Source organism: Podarcis erhardii, assembly GCF_964252035.2.
Source record: "Podarcis erhardii genome assembly, chromosome: 5".
Taxonomy (NCBI): Eukaryota; Metazoa; Chordata; class Lepidosauria; order Squamata; family Lacertidae; genus Podarcis; species Podarcis erhardii.
The window spans coordinates 64979665-65000628 of NC_138509.1; the positions used below are offsets into that span (position 1 = coordinate 64979665).

Here is a 20964-nt window from a genome sequence, read left to right on the forward strand (position 1 = left end):
TGCAAAATGGTCAAAGGGGTGCAGCCAATCACACACTGTGTCCCACCAGGAGCCATACACTAGAACGACCCGTGTATACATGATGGGGGTCTACAGCTGAGTGGCTTCAGATCAGGAATTCTAACAGGTTAATTTTGAAAGTAGAAGAAATCTTTTTTGTTATTACCATTCTTAAACAATTGGGAGTCAGCAACTCTTATTAGATCTACTGTCAGTGAGATCACAGTCTATCTTTTTGTAGTGGATGCAACCTGCCGTTGGTTGTTTCTTCCTTATTAGTGAAGCAGGGTTGTGTCCCTTAGTGAGACTAGTGTGGCCTACTCCAAAGATTTGATGAAACCACCCCATAGTTGTTACTCTTTCCCATTTTCCCTTTGATCTACATCTCAGTGGCCTTTTGTCTCCTTTTACTGCACTCTTCCTTCTGTTCACGAGACTCCCAGATATGTTTTACAAAAGAGCCTTTTTCAGGTGCTCGAAGTACGTAGGTATACTGAGTGCACATGACGGTGATATCAGTGCAAATAAAGCTGTGCCATCTGTGGGATTGTCCCTACCCATTCCATCAAATGTGCATAGAGGTCCGAAGCAGGGCCTGCCAGGTTTGGTTTTTTCCAGGTGTTACCTTTACTTGCCCCCAACTCTGTTGTCACATGTTATGCTAGGTGGAGGACAGGCAGTTGTGGCTTGGGTTGGAAAAGCCTTGTGGGCCAGGTTAGGACCTCTTACAGGACTAAGTAGGCTTGCAGGCCACCACTAGTTTATAGGCTGCCTCTGATATCATAGTGACATGGGTTTGAGAGTGAGAGGAAGCCAGGATCCAGCCCACCAGCTGGATCCAGTTCCCCAACCATGGTTTATAACCACCTGGGAAGGGCTAGCCTGTGCATCATGGGAAGGGCTAGCCTGTACACCTGGGAAGGGCTAGCCTGTACATCATGGTCATTTCTCCACACCTCGTATAATCAGAAAGCTAGAATAAAGAATGAAGAGCAATCAATTGTTACTGTTTATTAAAAATGACAACTCTCAGGGGACATAACAGATAATGGATGCTCCCTCTGTTCATCGTTCAGTCTTCTGACTTCCTGTGTTTAATGGCTGTTTCTTCTCCTAACTGTATGTCTCTCTGCCGCTCTTCCCGATCCCCTCTCGGCAGGTGCGGTTGCAGCTCTGGGACACAGCCGGCCAGGAGAGATTCCGAAGCTTGATCCCCAGCTACATTCGAGACTCAACAGTAGCCGTGGTGGTCTATGACATCACAAGTGAGTTACAGGCTTGGAGGCACTGGACTGTGGGGCAAGCATGGGAAGACCTTGTATCTGCCCATTGCTGCTCAATATCATCCACTAAGGACTATCTGTTGTATGGGCTCAGTGTAAGATGTAACAAACGGATAGACCACTGCTACCCTGTACTGTACTCACACACACACGCACACACACACACACACACACACTCTGCACCATGGTAGAACCTTCCATTCTGAAGGAGTTGCCTCTGTCCTGCAGAAGTTTACATGAAGAAACCTGTTCTGCTGTCTTGTAAACAATTGCCAAATGAAATGCATGTTGTACTAAGCAACCTAGTTAACTTATGATTGCTTAAATGTTAGTTATTTTAGATGATAGATAGAGGGACACAGGTGGCACTGTGGTCTAAACCACTGAGCCTCTTGGGCTTGCCGATTGGAAGGTTGGTGGTTTGAATCCCCGCAATGGAGTGAGCTCCTGTTGCTCCGTCCCAGCTCCTGCCAACCTAGCAGTTTGAAAGCACGCCAGTGTAAGCAGATAAATAGGTACTGCTCTGGCAGGAAGGTAAATGGTGTTTCTATGTGCTCTGGTTTCTGTCACGGTTTAGAAGCATGTTTAGTCATGCTGGCCACATGACCCAGAAAGCTGTCTGGAGACAAACACCAGCTCCCTTGGCCTGAAAGGGAAATGAGCTCCACAACCCCATAGTCACCTTTGAATGGACTTAACTATCCAGGAGTCCTTTACCTTTTTACCTAGATAGATAGATGTACACCTGTAGGAGGATGCAAGGGCTAGGCTTTGTTTGAAGACCATCCAAATACCTCTAGGAGAATCCTTTAAAGAGTGATTTGAACAAAGACCATTCAGTCCACCAGACTGTGCCCAACAGTGGCCAGACTAATGCTCCTGGGAGCTTCCATGCCAAGCATGAGACCTTAACTTTCTATATGTTGGTTCCTACCTGATAAATGAGGAGGATGTTGTTGTTGTTTTTAAGGAGAGATACTACCTCCTATTATGTACACAATAACTCAGGTTGCCAAACCAGTTATTTTATGAATAGGCTGAAATGAGTGGGACCCGCGGCAGAGTGTTGCAGTGTGATATGCCCATGGTTCAGATGCCAAATGGACTTCATCCCATTCCCCCCTCCCTGCTGATTTTTTGTTTTCCCTTCCCAATAGCCTGTCAGCATTCAAAGACCTCTAAGCACCGACAAAGCGATCCAAGCCCTGGGTGGGGTGTAGCAGAGTGGCGGGACCACACCACATCCACAAACCTGTTGCTTACCTGGCTGGGATAAAAAGTGGAGGGCATGCAAAAGCTGGGGGCAGACTGGAGTTGGCCTGGAAATCGGGTCCAGATCACACCTGAGGCTGTCAAGTGACAGCAGCGGGATTGGCTCAGGACCCACTCGATCCTGGGTTGCCTCAGCTCCTCTGCACCCCCAGAATGGCTCTTTGGAGGCTTTCCATGGGGTTCTGACAGGCCACCAGCACCACATCTACCTTCCTACACTTTTCAGCAGGCAGAACAGGGAGCTTTGTGCTGGCAGGACTTTTCCAAATGGAGGGCTACCACTGCTGTGTCCATACACAAACCTAGCACAGTAGATTGGGGGGTTGGATCACACCATTGGCCCTCATTGGGCTGTTTCGGGGGTGGGTACGCTAAGCAAGGTGGTGAGGAAGTGACTGGCCTGAGATCAACCAGGAAACTACATGACTGAGGATTTGAATCTAGGACTTTGCAGCAGTAATCAGACACTGCCTTAGCCAACCAGGTGCCCTCCAGAGGTTTTGGAACACAACTCCCATCAGACATGACCATTAGCTGGTGCTCCAGCCCTTGGACTACATGGGGTCTCATGCAGCACTCAGATCCTCACTTCTGAGGAATCTAATGCCTCCTCGTAAAGGAGCCACAGAGCAAAATATTTCAAGCCTTTCTGAAGCCCGACTCTGACAAGAACACTCTGACCTTTTCTGCAGCCACCTCTCGCTGTTTGCTGTGACTTACCATGTTCCTTATTGCAATTAATGTAAGAGGAAATGAAAAGTGACAGAAAAGTGGATCTGCTTCCCTCTGGTGGCCCCTGCTGGCTCAGGCAGCCGAAGCCGTCGCAGAGGGGTCAGACCTACGCAGGCGGCTGAGTGAGCCGAGTGGCTCATTTAAAATGTTCCTGTTTAATGGATTGCCTATGCTCTGGTTGCTATAGCTACACTAAACTCTGCCTCTAATTGGCAGCAGATTCTCCTGGCAACATGCAAGGAAGGGGCAGGCAAAAAGCGGCGTGTGGATGCCTCCCGTCACAGTTTGTGAGCCTGGGGGGGGGGGGTGCGGGAATCAGTTGAAAGTGCTGCCTATGAGATGCACAGTCAAAGAGCCATCTGTGGATAGGAGGCATGGCTTCTTTATTTCTCTAAATTATTATTTGTATAGGGACGTGGGTGGTGCTGTGGGTTAAGCCACAGAGCCTAGGACTTGCCGATCAGAAGGTCAGCGGTTCGAATCCCCATGACGGAGTGAGCTCCTGTTGCTCAGTCCCTGCTCCTGCCAACCTAGCAGTTCGAAAGCATGTCAAAGTGCAAGTAGATAAATAGGTACCACTCCAGTGGGAAGGTAAATGGTGTTTCTGTGCGCTGCTCTGGTTCACCAAAAATGGCTTAGTCATGCTGGCCACATGACCCGGAAGCTGTACGCCGGCTCCCTCAGCCAATAAAGCGAGATGAGCGCCGCAATCCCAGAGTCGGTCATGACTGGACCTAATGGTCAGGGGTCCCTTTACCTTTACCTATTATTTGTATGCTGCTTTTCACTTCACAGAAACACCAAAGCAATTTGCAGTACAATAAAGCTGCCGACAGCATAAAATGAAATAGAACAATAAGTAAAACTGGGACGGGGAACTTGTAGCTCAGCAGATGCAGTTGAACTTCACCTCCTGCCAGCCTCAGCCAGCATGGCCAGTTATGAGGGATAATCCCAGCAATATCTGGGTGGCCACAGGTTCCCCACTCCTGCAATAGAACAACAGTAAAAATTCATTAACAATTACAGTAACCAGAGATGCCAGGAGCTGGTATTAACAGGCAGGAAAAGCTTGGATGCAGATACATCTTCAGTAGATGCCCTGACAGTGCTGGTTCTGTTCTGCTGCAGTTTGGTTTCTGCCAAATACTACATTATTTGTCGTGGTGTACGCTATTTAACATGTGGTATAAGTTATGTAACTATTTATTGATTGATTGATGCTTATTCAAAGATATACAAAAATACATACCCATTACAAATTCATTTTTTTAATAATATGCTGGAAAAAACCAGCTATTTAGTCTATAAGAGAACCAAGTCAGAAGGAAGAAAAGATAAGGAAAGGATAAACTTAAAGAGAAAATTACATACATTTCAACATAAAGGAAATGTCAAAACAGCATTAAAAAGAATCTCCAGTTAATTACATATCATTTGCAAACTTCCACACACTAAATCCCCAATGATGAAAAAAAAAAAAGGCATCATATTTGCTTGAATGATTTCCATTCCTAACTACAGACAAAAGTGAGCTGCAACAATTTCTGCTTCCTTTTCTGTTTTCACTGGAATTCTCCAGCATCCCTGCTTGTCAGAAGTGTTGCTTCTTTTAAAAGTATCAGAATCTGTCGCCTGTATTGAAGGACTGGTCTTTGTCTTATACCCACCTTCCTTGTTTTTGTTCTCCCTTGTAGATCTCAACTCCTTCCAGCAGACATCCAAATGGATTGATGATGTCAGAACAGAAAGAGGAAGTGATGTCATCATCATGTTAGTGGGCAACAAAACAGACCTTGCTGATAAGAGGTAAATGCATATAATAAGGAAGAGGGGGAGGATTATTAATTTCCGGTAGAGAAGGTTAAACTTCTTAGACACACAAGAAACCTGCAAAAGGGCAATAAGCCACATACTGTAGAGATGCTCCATTGTCTACTGTTGCCATAGGAACAGATCTCCTAGAGTGACAACTCCTGTTTTATTGACCCTTTCTGAATCCCTTGTGCATCGTTAAGAATGAGGGCACAGCTTGGTGCCATTATTACAACTTCACTTTTCGAGCCACAACCCATTTCCCTACTCTTTTGCAGCTGCATTGAGACAGTTACCATTTCCCCCTCTTCTGTGTGTCTGACCCTAGGCAGATAACAATTGAAGAAGGGGAACAGAGAGCTAAAGAACTGAATGTCATGTTTATTGAGACAAGTGCGAAGACAGGATACAATGTAAAACAGGTAAGGTGCCTTTGTTCCTGGGTGAGGAGGAGAGCGTGATCCAGTTTGTGTGCTACAGACTCCAACATGGCACATGCAGACTGGATGAAACATGCATTTTTCACACACAAATGGGGTACAAGTGTCTGTTTTATCATTGTTGCTAGCAAGCTAGATTATCCTGATTTAGGGAGAAATGTCATGTATCAAGAAGCTCTAGGTGGCAGCAGAATATACTTGTACAATACTGTGGTGAGCATTTACAGCCCGTTAAGTCTGTGCAGATTTCATTTTCCCTTGATTTCTCTCCAGGAACTTCGGCTGCAAACCAGTTGCACCTCAAGGTCAAACGAGATGTGACCTGCATAGAAGATTAGAAAAATAAATGAATAACCAATATGGGAGAGGGACTAGCCAACTGGGGCTGTGGCATGGGGGAGGAAGGGAGGCCTTTACCCTATTGTCCCTGTCATGGTCATGATCAGAATTGCCTCCTGCACAATAGGAGCTTTCTTCCCAATGTGACTAGCAAGTGATGGGGCAAGTCCAATCAGGACCATGGCAGAAGCAAAGGGTTAAAAGGCTCCCTTGACACACAGCTCCAATCTGGCTGGTCCTTCCCATATTGGTACTGTTAAACCTCGGTTCTCGAATGGCTGTTTTGGAATGTTTTGGCTCCCGAACGCTGAAAACCTGGAAGTATGCTCCGGTTTTTCGAAGCCACGCCTCAGTTTTCTAAAAATTCGGAAGCTGAACGGGCTTCCAGAACGGATTACGTTCAACAACCAAGGTTTGACTGCGATTGGTCTTCAAGTCATCCTGTTTCACATGGCTGGAAGTTGGAATTATACATCACAGCAACCATTGTTTTCAGAGGCACAAGGGAACAGCTTCCCCTTTCTACTGATAGTAACCAGTCTGAGTAGCTCCAGGTCTGGTTCTCTTGGGCAAATGTATAAATGGATGAGAGCTTAGGGCTTACTTAACTTGTGTCACACATACCGTAACTATTTTTGCTACTGTTTTCAGTTGCATATTGGATGTAAACTAGAAAGTACTAATGATTTATTCTCTTGCTCCCTCACCCATCCTTCTGCCTGCCTTTGTTGCTGTACACTCTGCACACTGCTTTAGCTCTTCCGACGCGTCGCCTCTGCTCTGCCAGGGATGGAGAGTGTCCAAGAGAAGAGCAAAGAAGGGAGTATCCTTTTTTGATTAACAATCGTTGTTCCTCAAGCAACCATTCCCATTCAAAATCTCAAAAATGAACATACTAGTAAAAATAACATACTGACACGCATTATATTGGAAGTAATTTACAAAAATGTGTACATGAATCAAAACTGCATGCATAGCTCCTTATCCCTTTAATGTCCACTCTAATGAGAGTTGCATGTTTTCAGAAAATCTTCCATCAGTGATGGAAATAGTTCAGATTACCTTGTGTTTTTTTCCTATTGGGAAAAGCTGGGATTATGCAAGCCATGTCCCATCACTACTTCACATTGTGTCTAAATGACTTCTCAGCCTTGCCCTAGAAGAATGTCCGAGGTCAAATGCAAGAACCCACCAGCTATTTCCTTCCTGCTGCGATAGTTCTTCAAGACACAAATGGCCTTGTTAAACTAAACCCAGAATCCCCATTCTCCAATTATGGAATGAGCACACAAAAGGAAAGCATCAGCACAGAGCAGTACTAATGAATATGGTCCAATTAAGTGTTATTTATTACAGAGAAGTTCATGGTTTCTAAATTAAACACAGCAGTAATGGCTTCCTGTGCCTCTGAAGCTGGCAGGAAATAAAGAATAATGGTTACACAGGGAATGTTTGCCAAACAATGACAGCTCATGCCATGTCCCCAGATGTTCCCTTGCATAGGTTATGCAGGAGGCCCGCAGAATTATCCCTTCTGCCCTGAATAGCCATTTTTCAATTCTAACAGTGTGATTTAGAAATGATCTTGATGAGAGTCCCAATGAGGCCCAGAAACAGAGGCTGAGTGATGACATCAACTTCATTTTAAAAGAGCTTAAAAAAAGCGCCTTATTTTGCATCCAGTAGACTGCTCTGTGCTTGCTCCTGGGTTCTCATTTAATCTGTTGCCATTTGCCATTTGGTAGATGTGAATTACGCTTCCTTGGTTCTCACACTGGTCCCCTTGCTAATGGCCATCAATCATTTTGAAGGGCCCCAAATCAAGACCAATGTTTGTGTGTTTATTGTTCTTGCTGATTTGTAAATTTCATAATCTTGACCATTTTCTACAATTTTTTATTTATTTCCAATGGTAACACAAACCTGGTAAGTAGATTTCAAAAAAAATGTAGGAGCTTCTTTCACATTCTGCACTAGGCTCTTTTCCTCAGGATATGGGATGATGAGCCCCCCACACACACACACGCACTTTGAGCAAGCTGTGTGAATGAGATTTCATGTGGGAAGTTTTCTGTACCCCCTTGTCCCCTTAGCTAACTCATGTGCCTTGCATCCCCCCATTCATCTACATCTTTTGTATGCCCCACATAACATAATGTTCTCTATGCAGCTTACATGACAGATAATTTAAACACAAAACTGCCCATATACCCCCTTTAAACTCTGGGGTTGTGCGCTCATCTCGCTTTATTGGCCGAGGGAGTCGGCGTACAGCTTCTGGGTCATGTGGCCAGCATGACTAAGCTGCTTCTGGTGAACCAGAGCAGCGCACAGAAACACCATTTACCTTCCCACCAGAGTAGTACCTATTTATCTACTTGCACTCTGGTGTGCTTTTGAACTGCTAGGTGGGCAGAAGCAGGGACTGAACAACGGGAGCTCACCCCATCGCAGGGATTCGAACCGCCGACCTTCTGATCGTCAAGCCCTAGGCCACAGTGCCACTGCGTCCCCCTTTAGGTATCCCTTTAGTTATCCCTAAATTCAGGTAGCAGCAAAACACAAGACATCACAGCAGAAAGATATATGCAGCCAAAGACTAGAGAATATCCGTAGTCTTATCAACACGGGAAGCTGCCTTATACTGAGACCATTGGGCTTCCCAGCTTCCTGGCAGGGTCTTTCCAGGGTTTCAAACTCCTACCTGGAGATGGCAGGAATTGAACGTGGGGCCTTCTGCATGCAAGGCAGATGCTTTACCACTGAGCTATGGCCCTCTCTACAGGCCAATTTAGACAAGCTGCAGTTAGGGACCGAACAATCTCACTCTTGGTGAGGAGGGAATGGAGAAACTCTCATATCTGAACACTTATAATAAAAAACCTCCATTCCCATAAACCACAGCAGGGAGAAGAGTTCAGCCTAGACTTGTCTAGAGCATGGAGGAGGAGGATAGCCAAAGCTACTAGCCATGATGGAAGTTGTGCTGTCCCTCCACAGGCGGAGACAGGAATGCCTCTGAATACCAGTTGCAGGCGGGAAGAGGGCTATTGCACTCAGATTCCACATCTGGTTGGCCACTGCAAAAACAGGATGCTGGACTAGGTGGCCCAATGGCCTGATCCATATTCTTATGCCATTCATAAATTCAGGAGAGAGATATTTTAAAAATAAATTTAAAAAAAAATACTTCAAAGATACAATCTCCTACAACCTGAAGTATCTAGGCCAAGAAAAAGCTGGCACTACTTTATTTTGCTGGTTGTAGAAACTGATCCTCTTCCAACTGCTGAGCCTTGCTTTTCCTTCTCTCCTGATTGCCCCAGAGGGCACATGCAGCAGTGGTAGCAGCGAGTGCCTGTCTGGAAAGGGGAAATGACATGGCGCCTGCGAACCACTGTGGCGGAAGAGAGAGAGTGTCTGGATGTGACTGACAGCAGCTCTTCTCCCCTAATTGCTGCCTTTTGTGCTTGGGAAAGGTCATCTCCCCTGGGGGCCTGCGCCGAGTTTGATATAGATTACATATGTCAGCACCACATGCAGAGAGCACAGCCTGGGCTCGGCCCTTGCTGCGTGCAGAGGGAGAAACCAGTCTGTGGCTGGTTAAGGAAGACAGAGGTGTGATGTCATCTCTCTGAGTCCTCAGGACTAAAGCCTCTGCTCCAAGAGGCAGGAATTCATCCCAATTCTTTAAGTTGCTTGTCAAGCGACAGACAAGACAGCTTGAAGGTTTATACAACACACAGATATACAAACATTGCAGTACATTTTTTGGCTTGGGTATTTGCCAAGTTACTCTAGGAGCACCTCCTTACTGTGATTTTTTAATGTTGCCTGAAGAGAGAGCTTTGTCAGAAGAAATAATGGGGTTGTATTCCACACTCCACTGGGAGGGCGTTCTGCTGCTGGAGGAACCGGGCTTCTGTTTCCTCTCCTCCCAATGCACCCTCAAGATCAGCTCTGGTTGGTCCACCAACAACCACCCCCCACAAACTGATTTTGAGGGCGTTGGTGGGGGGGAGAGATGTTGGAGTGGGAACCAAGTGACTCCAGGTGACCATTTTAATTACTGTGTTAGATGGCGCCAAGGAGGACATGACGTGTGAAAACGGTATTTGTGTACCAGCCTCTTGGGTTCTCTACAGGTATTTGTGTACAAGCGGCTTAGTCATGCTCGCCACATGACCCGGAAGCTGTACGCCGGCTCCCTTGGCCAATAAAGCAAGATGAGCACCGCAACCTCAGAGTCGGTCACGACTGGACCTAATGGTCAGGGGTCCCTTTACCTTTATCTATATCATGCACTTAGATCTTGTTATGATATGTAATTTAACTAGCTTTGACGGGCATTTATGTTGCCAGCTGAATTGCTTGCTTCTGTTGGTAAAGACACCTTGGTAAGTTGCGTTACCTTGTTGACACTCTGGGAATGAATCACTTCCCTCAATAGCATAAACCTGTTATCTCCCTTAACCCTTTTCTGCAGTGATTGACATTAAATTGGACAAACCACAGGAACCACCACCCAGTGAAGGCGGGTGCTCTTGTTAATGCAAAGCGCAGGATTCGTCAGCTCCATTTGACACCACACGCTTGTTGTGTTGCTTCCTATTGGTTAGCTTCCTAATAATATGAATTGAGTTATTCAATGGGGAGGATTTCTTTTCTCTCTGTGTCTCTCTAGGAAAGGGAGGGGGTGGGTGGCAAGGATCAGACTATGTGATTCAACCACTGGTTCTATTTTCTTTTCTTTCTTTTTTTGGTTTAGTTGTAATATATTGTACTTTATTAAAAATGCCAAAACAATTCAGAATTTTAAACAAGACACTTTAATTGTGTGTATACAACTCTCAGCCATGGGGACTTAATATCCTTTTTTGGGTACTTTTTTTTAAATTGTATATTTGTAAACTTACAGAGAAAACCCCAAGATTATACAGGCTGGCTAGTTTCAGTGTTTGACATAAATGGTAGACATATCCTTGAAGTAAACTAGCCCCCAATTAGTTGACTGAACACTAACTGTGCCATTCACACTCCAGTGAGAGGCCAGCAAAGCATGCAACCACCCGTGTGCAATGTAACATCTGACTAGATGGCCATGAAAAGGTGGGAGAGAGAGCTCCAACTAGAGAAATGTTATTCATGACAGTGGCAGTGCACCTCCATAGTTCCCAGATGCATAAGGATCTATTGCGCATGCACAGCTTACGATCATGCATCATGCTATATTTTACTATACCATGAGAGACGTTCCTTTTTTAGCACTTCTGTGGGTGGATACTTGTTTTTAAGACCTTCACTTGTGTCGCGTAGCCTATGTATGTCAACTTTTTAAACATCACACTAGCTAGCATAAGCCACCACACACATATACTATGGCGTGTATGTGAAACCAATGCCATTGCTGTGTATATGGATGGTTGGGCCCAGCAGTAGCCTTTAGTTCCTGAAAAGGCCACCTCAGCCAATGATAGCTGCTGATTTGTAGCTAACATTGGATTGAAGAAGAAAGCACTCAGATGGTTTTGCCAAAAAAGGGGGGGAGGGGGGAAATATGGCAGAATAAAATAGAGTTATCCAAAGGCTCCCTCTAAGCTTATTGTTAGAAGTAGATTTCTTTAAGGAAGCAACTCAAAATGATGGCCAAGATTCAATCAGAAACTGTCAATTACTGTAACTTCAAAAGGTAATCCCTTGGGGGTCACCTCACTTTTAGCCAACTGTACTATTCATGGTGGTTGATCATTATTATGAGTGATGATAACTTCTGCATGAGTGAACAAAGAGCAAAAGAGCCTGTCTCTGTAGAAAAGAAGATTGCCTTGGCAACAAAGATAAGATAGATAATGTATTTAATTTTTGTAACATGTGTATGCATGTTTTATATTGATATAAAACATACATTGACGCACACACAGCTGTGTGAAGGTGTATGTCTACACACCCATGCACAATATAGATGCTTGGTTTCTCCCACTGTTATAACTTTGCAACCAACAACAGTTGTGGAAAATTACAGTTGGTGCAGTGTGTGGGTCTAGAAGGTTTTTGTTATTGTCGGGGAAAAGTGTGATTTGTCATGTCTTCAATAAATTAAACTCAAGATACATGTGAAGCTAGAAAAAAAAATGCACGGAGATGTATCTCCAGATGTTGTCAATCAATGTGTGATAGCGCATGTAGTCATATTCTGGCATTACTCCAGAGAAAGTGGCTGTCATGAGGTCTCATGTTAACTCATGGTCATTTCAGTCAGTGAAAGGTTCCAAGATGTTTTCTAGTTCAACTTTTAGCCTACATTACAGGAAATGTCACGGTGATCACCACTATGTGATAACTGAATTAATATGGTGTTATCTTTTCCTCTGTGGAATAGTGCTACTTTTGTGCCATTCCTGTGCTGCAAAACAACAACAACCACCACCACCCCCTCACATGCTTACCAGCACACACTTCGGAGGTCTCTTTTGCTCATGAGTAGCCATAGAGAAGCACTAGCACCCATGTGCCCTTCTAGGTTTGTCTAATTGTAGCCTGCAGCCAGAACAAGTGATCAGGTTTTCCTTCTTTCTCAACTCCATTCTCCTGTAACATATTAGCTTCCCTGCTGTTTTCTCCTCAATTCTCCCTTCTTACCTTTCCCATCATCCTTTTAAGACTTCCTGCCTACTTGGTTTTGTTTTTTGCCTCAATCATCATATTATTCTACCTATTATTCTACCTATTTGCATCTAATGCCATCCTCAACGCATCACTGCCTCACTCAAAGAGCTTGAAAAGTGTTGAGACTTTGTGCGTTTCACAGTTAAATCATGTGAAATGATCCTAAAGTGACATTTTGAGGAAGAGGGTGGGAATCCTCAGGGGCAGATTTGATTTGAAAGATTGCCATCCATCAGATGTTCCTTCTGCAGGGGTACTTCATGAGAACATAAGAGAGCACTTTGCAAAGGGTGAAACTAGATGAACTGAAAGTGTGTTGGGGGAAAATCAATGCTAAGTAAGTCAGGCATATAAGGTAAGTGAGCTGATTATCCTGAATTCGGTAACCAAAAGGAGGCAAAAGCCTGGCCTACACTTAAAAGAAGGTCACGAGAAGGTCCAAAGCATGATACTGATCCAGAAATGTGAAAGTGTTACATTTAATTGAATGGAACATAGCCGACTGCTTCTACCAAGCAAACAAATCCAGTGTTTAAAGTGGGGCTTGCAAATGGATGAGCATTTGCACAAAACAGTGAGCAGAACAATAACTAAATGACAGCATCCATTTGTCAAAGGCAAGCAAATAGAAACATAAGTTTCCCTCTTCCTAACCACCATAGGCAGTTCTTATCAGTGAAAAACCAGAGACTTCACTGAGACTATTGGTTTCCAATGAACTTAAGCTTCAGAAAGAATATTCATAGGTTAAGTGTCCAAGATATCTTAAATATTATTGGCATTGGCAAGGTCTCAAATACATATACCCCAAAAGCCTCCCCCAAACATATTTTTTAAAATCGAAGTTTTGGTTATATGTAGTATGCCATAACATTTGTGACAATAACACACGGATGAGAAAGCTGATGATTTCACAAAGGATCAGAAGTCTAAATACCTTGGAACAAAAGGGCTCACCAAAGACATTTGTGAGCACCCTGGGTTGAAGTCACAAACTGAAGGGATCTGAAGGTCCTCATCCAATGGCTTTAACTTCTCATGTAGGTGATTGCTGCAGTCTGAGGATATGTGCTCCGCATGCGTGCCAGTAGCTTCCACTGGAAACTAAAGCTGAAATTGAAGAGGATGGGATGGGGCAGGAGGCATAGAGATTTTTACTGTTAACACCATGTGAAAAGAAACTGAGTAGACAGACTGTTTCACATGAAGAGGAAAGAAAATAAAAGGAAACAACTGTACTGTGGAAATACTGCCCTACAAAGGTTTGCAAAAACCATTGTAGGCAACATAAAGACAGCTTTTAAGTAACAGTAAATGTTGGAAAGTCCCAAACCTCAACAAATGCCAATATAATACCACAGACAGAGTTCTGTTGGAGATAATTGGTATGGTTTACTTCCAAGAGCTCAGCTGACCAGAAGAGAATACAAATTCGATGCAAACAAGCAAGCTACTTTAGTACAATTTTAATCTCTTTCAAGCACATGCAAGGCTACAACTAGACAGCAGTCGTGGCACAGACCGCCACACCCAAGTTCAAAGTTTGTTCATCACAAATTTCCATTTTTTTGACAGGCGAATTCATCAAGCAGACATTGAGCTCTCTGTGTTTTGGCTTGCAAGGATGTAACTAGCCTCATTTTGACTCCCTAACCGTCACCAGGCCAGATCAACTGGCTGAATAGACTAGCTCCAGGTGAGCAAGCAGCAGGTTCCAGCACCAGCATAACTGAGAGTTAACATGCATTTTTGGAAATGATTCCTTCAGTCTGAGCAGTGCTCCCAACTATGCAAAGAGGGAACTTTAAACTGGACACATGGGGGGAAATGAGAAAATCCATTTTACACACATACATTTATTTGTACTCTTCCTTTCCACAGTAAAAACCATGCTCAAGGCAGCTTATGACATGAAAAAAATTACAAAAGTAATCCTCAAGAATAGTACACAACCAAACTGAACAATTTCCACACAAATCACAATAAGATCTAAAATAAAGATACACAAATAATAGCAGCAGCAGTGCCCCCAACTAAAATCCCCACACAAGACCCCAGTCTAGCAGTTTTGCTTTGTTCAGAGCCAGAGAGAGTGCCATTCATAAGTAGGAAACCAAGGAGAGGACTATGTATAAAGAGAATAAAACGCAGTACTATAGGCATTATCATACCTGAAGGTTTAAACTTCTAGCACATATGCTCCCATATTGAAGCATATCCAAAGACCCTTTAAAGCCGCCTGCCCTCCTTCAGGCACTGATAGACAAGGCACCCATCTCCCAACATGCTGATCCCACATGAATTGCCAATCTGTTCTTTGGTGCCACATGAGCTACCAATTAGGAGCTCACCCGTTGCCCCTCACTGTATATTAAGAAAATAAATGTCATGTTCTAGAATATGAGTACCATTTTCTTACCCTACCTAATTAAAAAGAAGCCTGGCACTGGAGGAACAGGCACACACTCTACCCAGAGACAAACTTGGATAATGATCAAACAGCTTAGCCTTCATAGCATTCTTAAGCCCAAACTTGTGGGTTATCACCTGAGAAGTCCCTTTTCGTTTTCTCCATCTTTCTTCCATTTTCTGTACTGAAACATCATACCCATTCTTGAGCGGCTGCAGGCAGTTTAGGGCAGAGTCTTTCAGTTTCTCGGTAGCTTGGTGGAGGATATTGGCTGCCACGTCAACTTTCCATAAAACTGTATAAAAACGAAACAAAAATAAACCAGAACTTAGCATGTTAGTCCAATTAACAATAAACTGTCTTATTCTCAAACATGGTCTCGTGGCTAGAATTTTTCAGTGGCTGTATTTCATGGGGAAATTCCACCTAAGCACGTCACTGCAACTCTAGTTGCTGTAAGCATTCCCTATATCTCTCCTAAGTTTTGGAAGAAACATTAAAGGAGCACCTACACTCTGCAGTTGCACTGGCCTACCCAGGCACACGTACATTTCTCATGACATAACTAATGGCGGGCTCCTCTTCATTATCATTTCCTGCTTAGAATTCCATTATTCTTGCAAAAGACCTTAAGAAACCCAGCATACATGTCTTTTACTGACAGTTTCATCCACTTAATGCAGGCAATTATACATCTCCGAGCTTTTTGGAGCAGTATGCACAATCAGAAATCCAACCATCAGTTATTAGGGACAGGGGGTGGGGATTCAGAAAATACAGCCAGTGTAGTCTCTGGCTAGGGTTATAGTCCAAAGTATCTGGCAAGCACCAGGTTTGGGAAGGCTGCTCTGTACAGACCCTCACGCATGAGAAAGGCAGAATAGCACTGCTGGATCAAACTAAAGGCCCATCTAGCCCAGCATTCTGTTCCCACAGCGGCCAACCAATGTCCATGGGGAGACCATAAGCAGGACAAGACTACAGCAGCACTCTCTGCTCAAAAACAGGGACTCTTAAGAGCTGTTCTGTGGTGAACTGAGACAGTGTATAACTCAATAACCTATTTCTGTTTCAGTGGTAGCCACAGGGCCCATGGGGCAAGTGAGGTAATCCGCTTTAGGCGGCATGGAGCCACTGGGGCAGCAGATCCCGATGTCAATCTTTCTTCCCCCTTGTTCCTGATGTATATCTTCCCTTACCCCTTCTTTCCCTGACATGGAGGGAGAAGCCATTTTGGGGTCCACCCCAGGTGCCAAAATGTCTTGGGCCTACTCCAGCTAGCCATGTTTACAAATATGCCCGCTACTGTTTTCTCTCAAAGCAGCAGACTCTGTGCTGGATAGAGGGGCTTACTCAGGTTCTCCTTTTCCAAAGTGAACACAAGGAGCAGAGATCCAGAGCTTATCCTGTTCATCAGAACCCTGTATGTCTAATTTTAAAAGGTTTATTTTTGGGTAGGATTCAGGAAGAGAAGGAGATGGAATGTATCCGTTGCCCAAGAGCATTTTTAATTAGGCAACTCATAAATTGAATAATACTATCATGGACTCAACACAGCACAAAAGAAGTGAGAACACTCTATGTACCTGATCATGCATTTGAACATCTGGCCACCTAATAAGTTTTAGCATTGTATCATATGCCCATGAAGTTCAGTGTAAGAGAAAGCTAAACATACATCCAAGAAGCATTTTTCCAGGTGAATATTGGGGTTCTTGCCGTCATGCAACAGAAGGCTATGAGGCAAGAACCCCTATCAAACTGGCAAGAGCAATTGGCAGATATCCAAAAGACGAGCAAGAAAACATGAGAACTGCATGAAATGAATTCTTTCTTGGCAAACAAGAGCAAGGGAAGGCAACCTAAGGCCCGTGGGCCGGATGCGGCCCAATCGCCTTCTCAATCCGGCCCACGGACAGTCCGGGAATCAGCATGTTTTTACATGAGTAGAATGTGTCCTTTTATTTAAAATGCATCTCTGGTTACTTGTGGGACGTAGGAATCTGTTCATATTTTTGTTCAAATTATAGTCCGGCCCACCACATGGTCTGAGGGATGCTGAAAAAGGTTGCTGACCCCTGAACAAGAGGTTCAGAGGGTGGCAACATGAAAATGGACCTTTTCAGTGATGCACCCCCATTGTGGAACACACTCCCTAGGGAGGCACACCTGACACCATCTTTATCTAGTTTCAGATAAAGTTTCAGACTTTATCTAGTTTTTATTCCCCCGCTCCTCCCCCCTCTTCCTCCCCACCCCTGCATAGTCCCTAAATCTGCTCTGGAGTTCCCCAACCCCCTAGAATAGATTTGAGGAGAGTACATGGGATACATGAGGAAGGAGGAGGAGGGAAAGTCCCTCTGTGCAAACAGAAATCCTTCCCTGGTGGGACACATTACCAAAATACTACTCTCTCTTTCCCCCAATTCATATCATGGTGTCATTCCCGATTGCCCCCTCCACCCACAGCTGTTAATTACTTTAAAAATCTCCCATGTGCAATAGCTAATTATGTGAACAGCATCCCAAGATGTTTGGTCCAAAGACTATCTCAGAGTATGGATGCAAAGCAGCCCCATTAGCACAGTGTTTTATGTACTGTTTGCCCAAACTACTTCAGTTGTGCTAATATCAGAAAACACAGATGGCAGACCTTCAGCCCTACAGATATAGCTGGTGTATCACTCGCATCTGCCCCAGTCTTTACAGCCAATGGTCAGGGATGACGGGAGCTGTAATCCAACAACATCCAGAAGGACACAGATTCCTCATCTCTTGCATTTAGTTATTCTTGCTGAACTACATTTTAAACAGAAGGCAGGCCAAACTAATGGCACATGCTGCTAGGAAAAGATAAATACATACAGAATATAAAGCAGAACTTATAAGCCAATAGAGTTTATCATCACTTGCAATGTGGGGGTGCACCCAGATACTTCGGCTTCTTGCAGAGAGCAGCACACATTATGGGCTATGTAGGAACCACATAAGTTCCATGTGATAATCCAACATGTGTGAAAATTGTTGCGTTTACATCAAGTGATTTACACATGTGGATGAAGCACTGGGAAGTTCTCAAAAGTGTAGTGGAGCTTCCGTTCCCTCCTCTCCTCTCCTCTCCACCCTCACCCACTCAAGTTAATTGAAGAGATTAAACCAGAAGGCAGAACTAATAAAGGCTGGCTGGGATGAAGGGCTGTCAAGGAACTACTACTATAGCAGTCTCGTGAGCAATCTGCAAAGATCACACAGGGGAGGGTCCTCCGCTGAACTAATTGGCAATCCAGAGAACAAGCACTAGCTGTAGACAGCCAAGGGAATAGTTGCCTATGGAATCTGGGCTGTAATTGAACTCAACTATAAGTCACAGTAATAATTAGATCATTCCCCTTACATGCACGAGTGCCATTTTTTAAAAAAGTTGTTTTTCAGCAGCACAGATTTTCTTACTGTTCAAACAGGTCATTTTTCTCAAAGCCATCACCGAAGGCTTCACGTCCATTAAACAGGTTAGCTCCAAAACCATGTCATTTTGTTGTTGCAGCAAGTACAAAAGAAACCATGGTCAGCTATGGAGAAAACAAGAAATCTTCAAAATGAATGGATGAACATAACCAACTTAGAAAAGAGAGATAATTTCAATAACACATTTTTATATAGCACTGGGCTTTTCCTGTTGTTGTTAACATATAATCTTACCACTATAATATTTTAAAAGTTAAGTGCTCATTTGTACAGTGCCATCTATATTCCATGTAGAACCATCCTGTGAACCGCCTTGAGACCTCCGGGTATAGGGCGGTATATAAATTCAATAAATAATAATAATGATGTACAGAGTTCCATAAGCAAGCAGGCCCTGATCCAAAGTGCTTACAGTCAACATTTACACAATGAGAGTGTGGTATCTTAAACAGTGCCACTAAGAATTATTCAAGTGTTTCCGAAATGGGGCAGGGGAGGCCCCTGAGGAATCCCGTCAAAAACCATTGCATCAAGTTCTTTTCTCCATAAAAGGAGAGATGATATAATGAGTCCTAGCCCAACAGCCACAAACAGCAAGCTGTACTATTAAGCAATGATGGGCAATGGAAGATCAGACAGCAGGCTTCCTATTATGTCAGCAAGATCTCCACACATTTTACTATAGACCTTGACAGGTTGAGAATAGCCATCTGCAATGTCAGATGGACTTTGAATGACCTCATCAGAACTGCATGACCACCTTTGTATCTTACAAAGTTGTTCCACATGCTTGAGCAAATTACTTCTATAGCTGTTTGTGAATATGGCTTTATCCTGTCACATGGGTACATATTAGCTATTTGGGGTTGCACCCTAGTCCCACTGGAGTCAGAACTAATTTTTCACAATGATTACAAGAGGGTGTACGTGCAACAAGTTTGGCTCCAATCCGTTGTTTCCATTTTAAATGAAAAAATCTTCTGCAGAAATACCATATTATTAACACACACACACCAAAAAACCCCAGGGAGTTTCAGATGCACATGAGCACAGTTAAGACTTTACCAATGAATTTTAACATGCACAATAAATTGCATGAAGTGTAGGAACATCAGTGAAGAACAGAGTTTTTTATCTCTTCAGTTCCATCCTTGAAGTTTTCTCCAGAGGCTACAAAGCATTATAAACTGCTACAATAAAGATGAACTGGAAACTCACGACAACAGCTTCCTGTGCACAAAAGGTTGTAGAAATTCACCAACAAAACTCGAGTTTTAAAGTCAGTGGAAACTGCAGCCAAGATGTCTGCTGCCTTAGGTGCAGTGAAAGAAGCTATTCTATCACCAGTGTTTAATATTCAACCACTAGTCCAACTGGATTCCAAATGTAGGAGGTGGGCCCCTCACACAGCAAAATATACTGGGCCAGCCATCGGGGGGGGGGGGAGAGTAGAGTGGCTGTTTGGGTTAAGAACTGTCTTCTCTTCTGCATCTGCTTCAACAGTTTCAATAAATGCATTCTTTCCTAGGTGAGGCCAGAATGGGGACATTAATGTTGCACACCTTATAATCAACTTGTGTGGAGCTGTGTGGCAAACAGCAGATAATAGTGGATAAGCAGGCCTCAAGTTGCTGTACTTTCTCTTCCAGCGAGACAACCAGCTTGCACTTGCTGCAGGTGTAGTTCCACATATTCTCAGGCAGGAAGACAAATGTGGCACAGGTGTCGCAGAACACCACAGCAGCTCCTTTGCCATCCATGTCTCTGGAGTCTACATACAGTGGTACCTCAGGTTAAAAACACCTCGGGTTACAAACACGTCAGGTTACAGACTCCGCTAACACAGAAGTAGTACCTCGGATTAAGAACTTTGCCCCAGGAGGAGAACAGAAATCACGCAGCAGCAGCATGGCGGTAGTGGGAGGCCCCATTAACTAAAGTGGTATCTCAGGTTAAGAACGGTTTCAGGTTAAGAACGGACCTCCAATACGAATTAAGTTCGTAACCAGAGGTACCACTGTATACTGTGAGAGAGCACTCCAGGCCTCCCCCTCAAACTCTCTTGCTAACCACCCTTGCGAATGCGAGGTCACAAGCTCCCAGAGATTGCAAACAGCTAAGCAGAACTGCTGGTGGCTGCTAACCCCTTCTCCCAACTCACTTCCGCCTTTAGCCTGGATTCCTCTCAGAAGTAGCTGCTCCATCTTAGACCATGTGCTCAGACATGGGCACACCCAAATACAAACCCATAAGCAAGCCTCAGCTCAGACAAGCAACTAGCCTGAATTCAAATGACACAAGCTCACTCTCTGCAGTCTCTTCCAACAATCCTTCGCAAAAGTCTGTTTACAAGTCTTAGTCACAAGCTCCCAAATATGGCAAACAGCTAAGGAGAACTGCATAGAACTCTGCATAGAACTTAAGATTCCTCTTTTTCTTCGTGTTACAATCCTTCAACTTACCTGCTGAACGATATGGACTTTCAACAAACCATGGGTGTATTCCAAGTCAATAACAATTTCCTTTGACTCCTGGGGCGGTG

The 20964-nt window shown here is 44.1% G+C and overlaps 1 protein-coding gene and 1 long non-coding RNA gene across 3 annotated transcripts in view; one reads left to right on the forward strand and one right to left on the reverse strand.

The window, feature by feature from the left end:
- RAB6B (RAB6B, member RAS oncogene family) overlaps positions 1-14491 on the forward strand; it is a 66970-nt gene extending 52479 nt beyond the window's left edge. Inside the window, exons 4-8 of the mRNA XM_081864553.1 lie at positions 1160-1265; positions 4985-5096; positions 5431-5524; positions 6638-6704; positions 10368-14491. Coding sequence (XP_081720679.1) covers positions 1160-1265; positions 4985-5096; positions 5431-5524; positions 6638-6704; positions 10368-10432 — 444 coding nt within the window. The 3' untranslated portion in view covers positions 10433-14491. The remainder of the gene's footprint in view (positions 1-1159; positions 1266-4984; positions 5097-5430; positions 5525-6637; positions 6705-10367) is intronic.
- On the reverse strand, positions 13011-20878 carry LOC309343262. Of its 2 annotated transcripts, none has more exons than XR_014157213.1 (3): positions 20060-20878; positions 18408-18526; positions 13011-15252 (listed from the first exon to the last, which is right to left on the reverse strand). It is a non-coding gene; the product is annotated as an uncharacterized lncRNA (long non-coding RNA). The 2 variants fall into 2 exon arrangements; XR_014157214.1 differs by having other exon boundaries at positions 18408-18658; positions 18694-20878.
- Between the last annotated feature and the right edge of the window lie 86 nt (positions 20879-20964).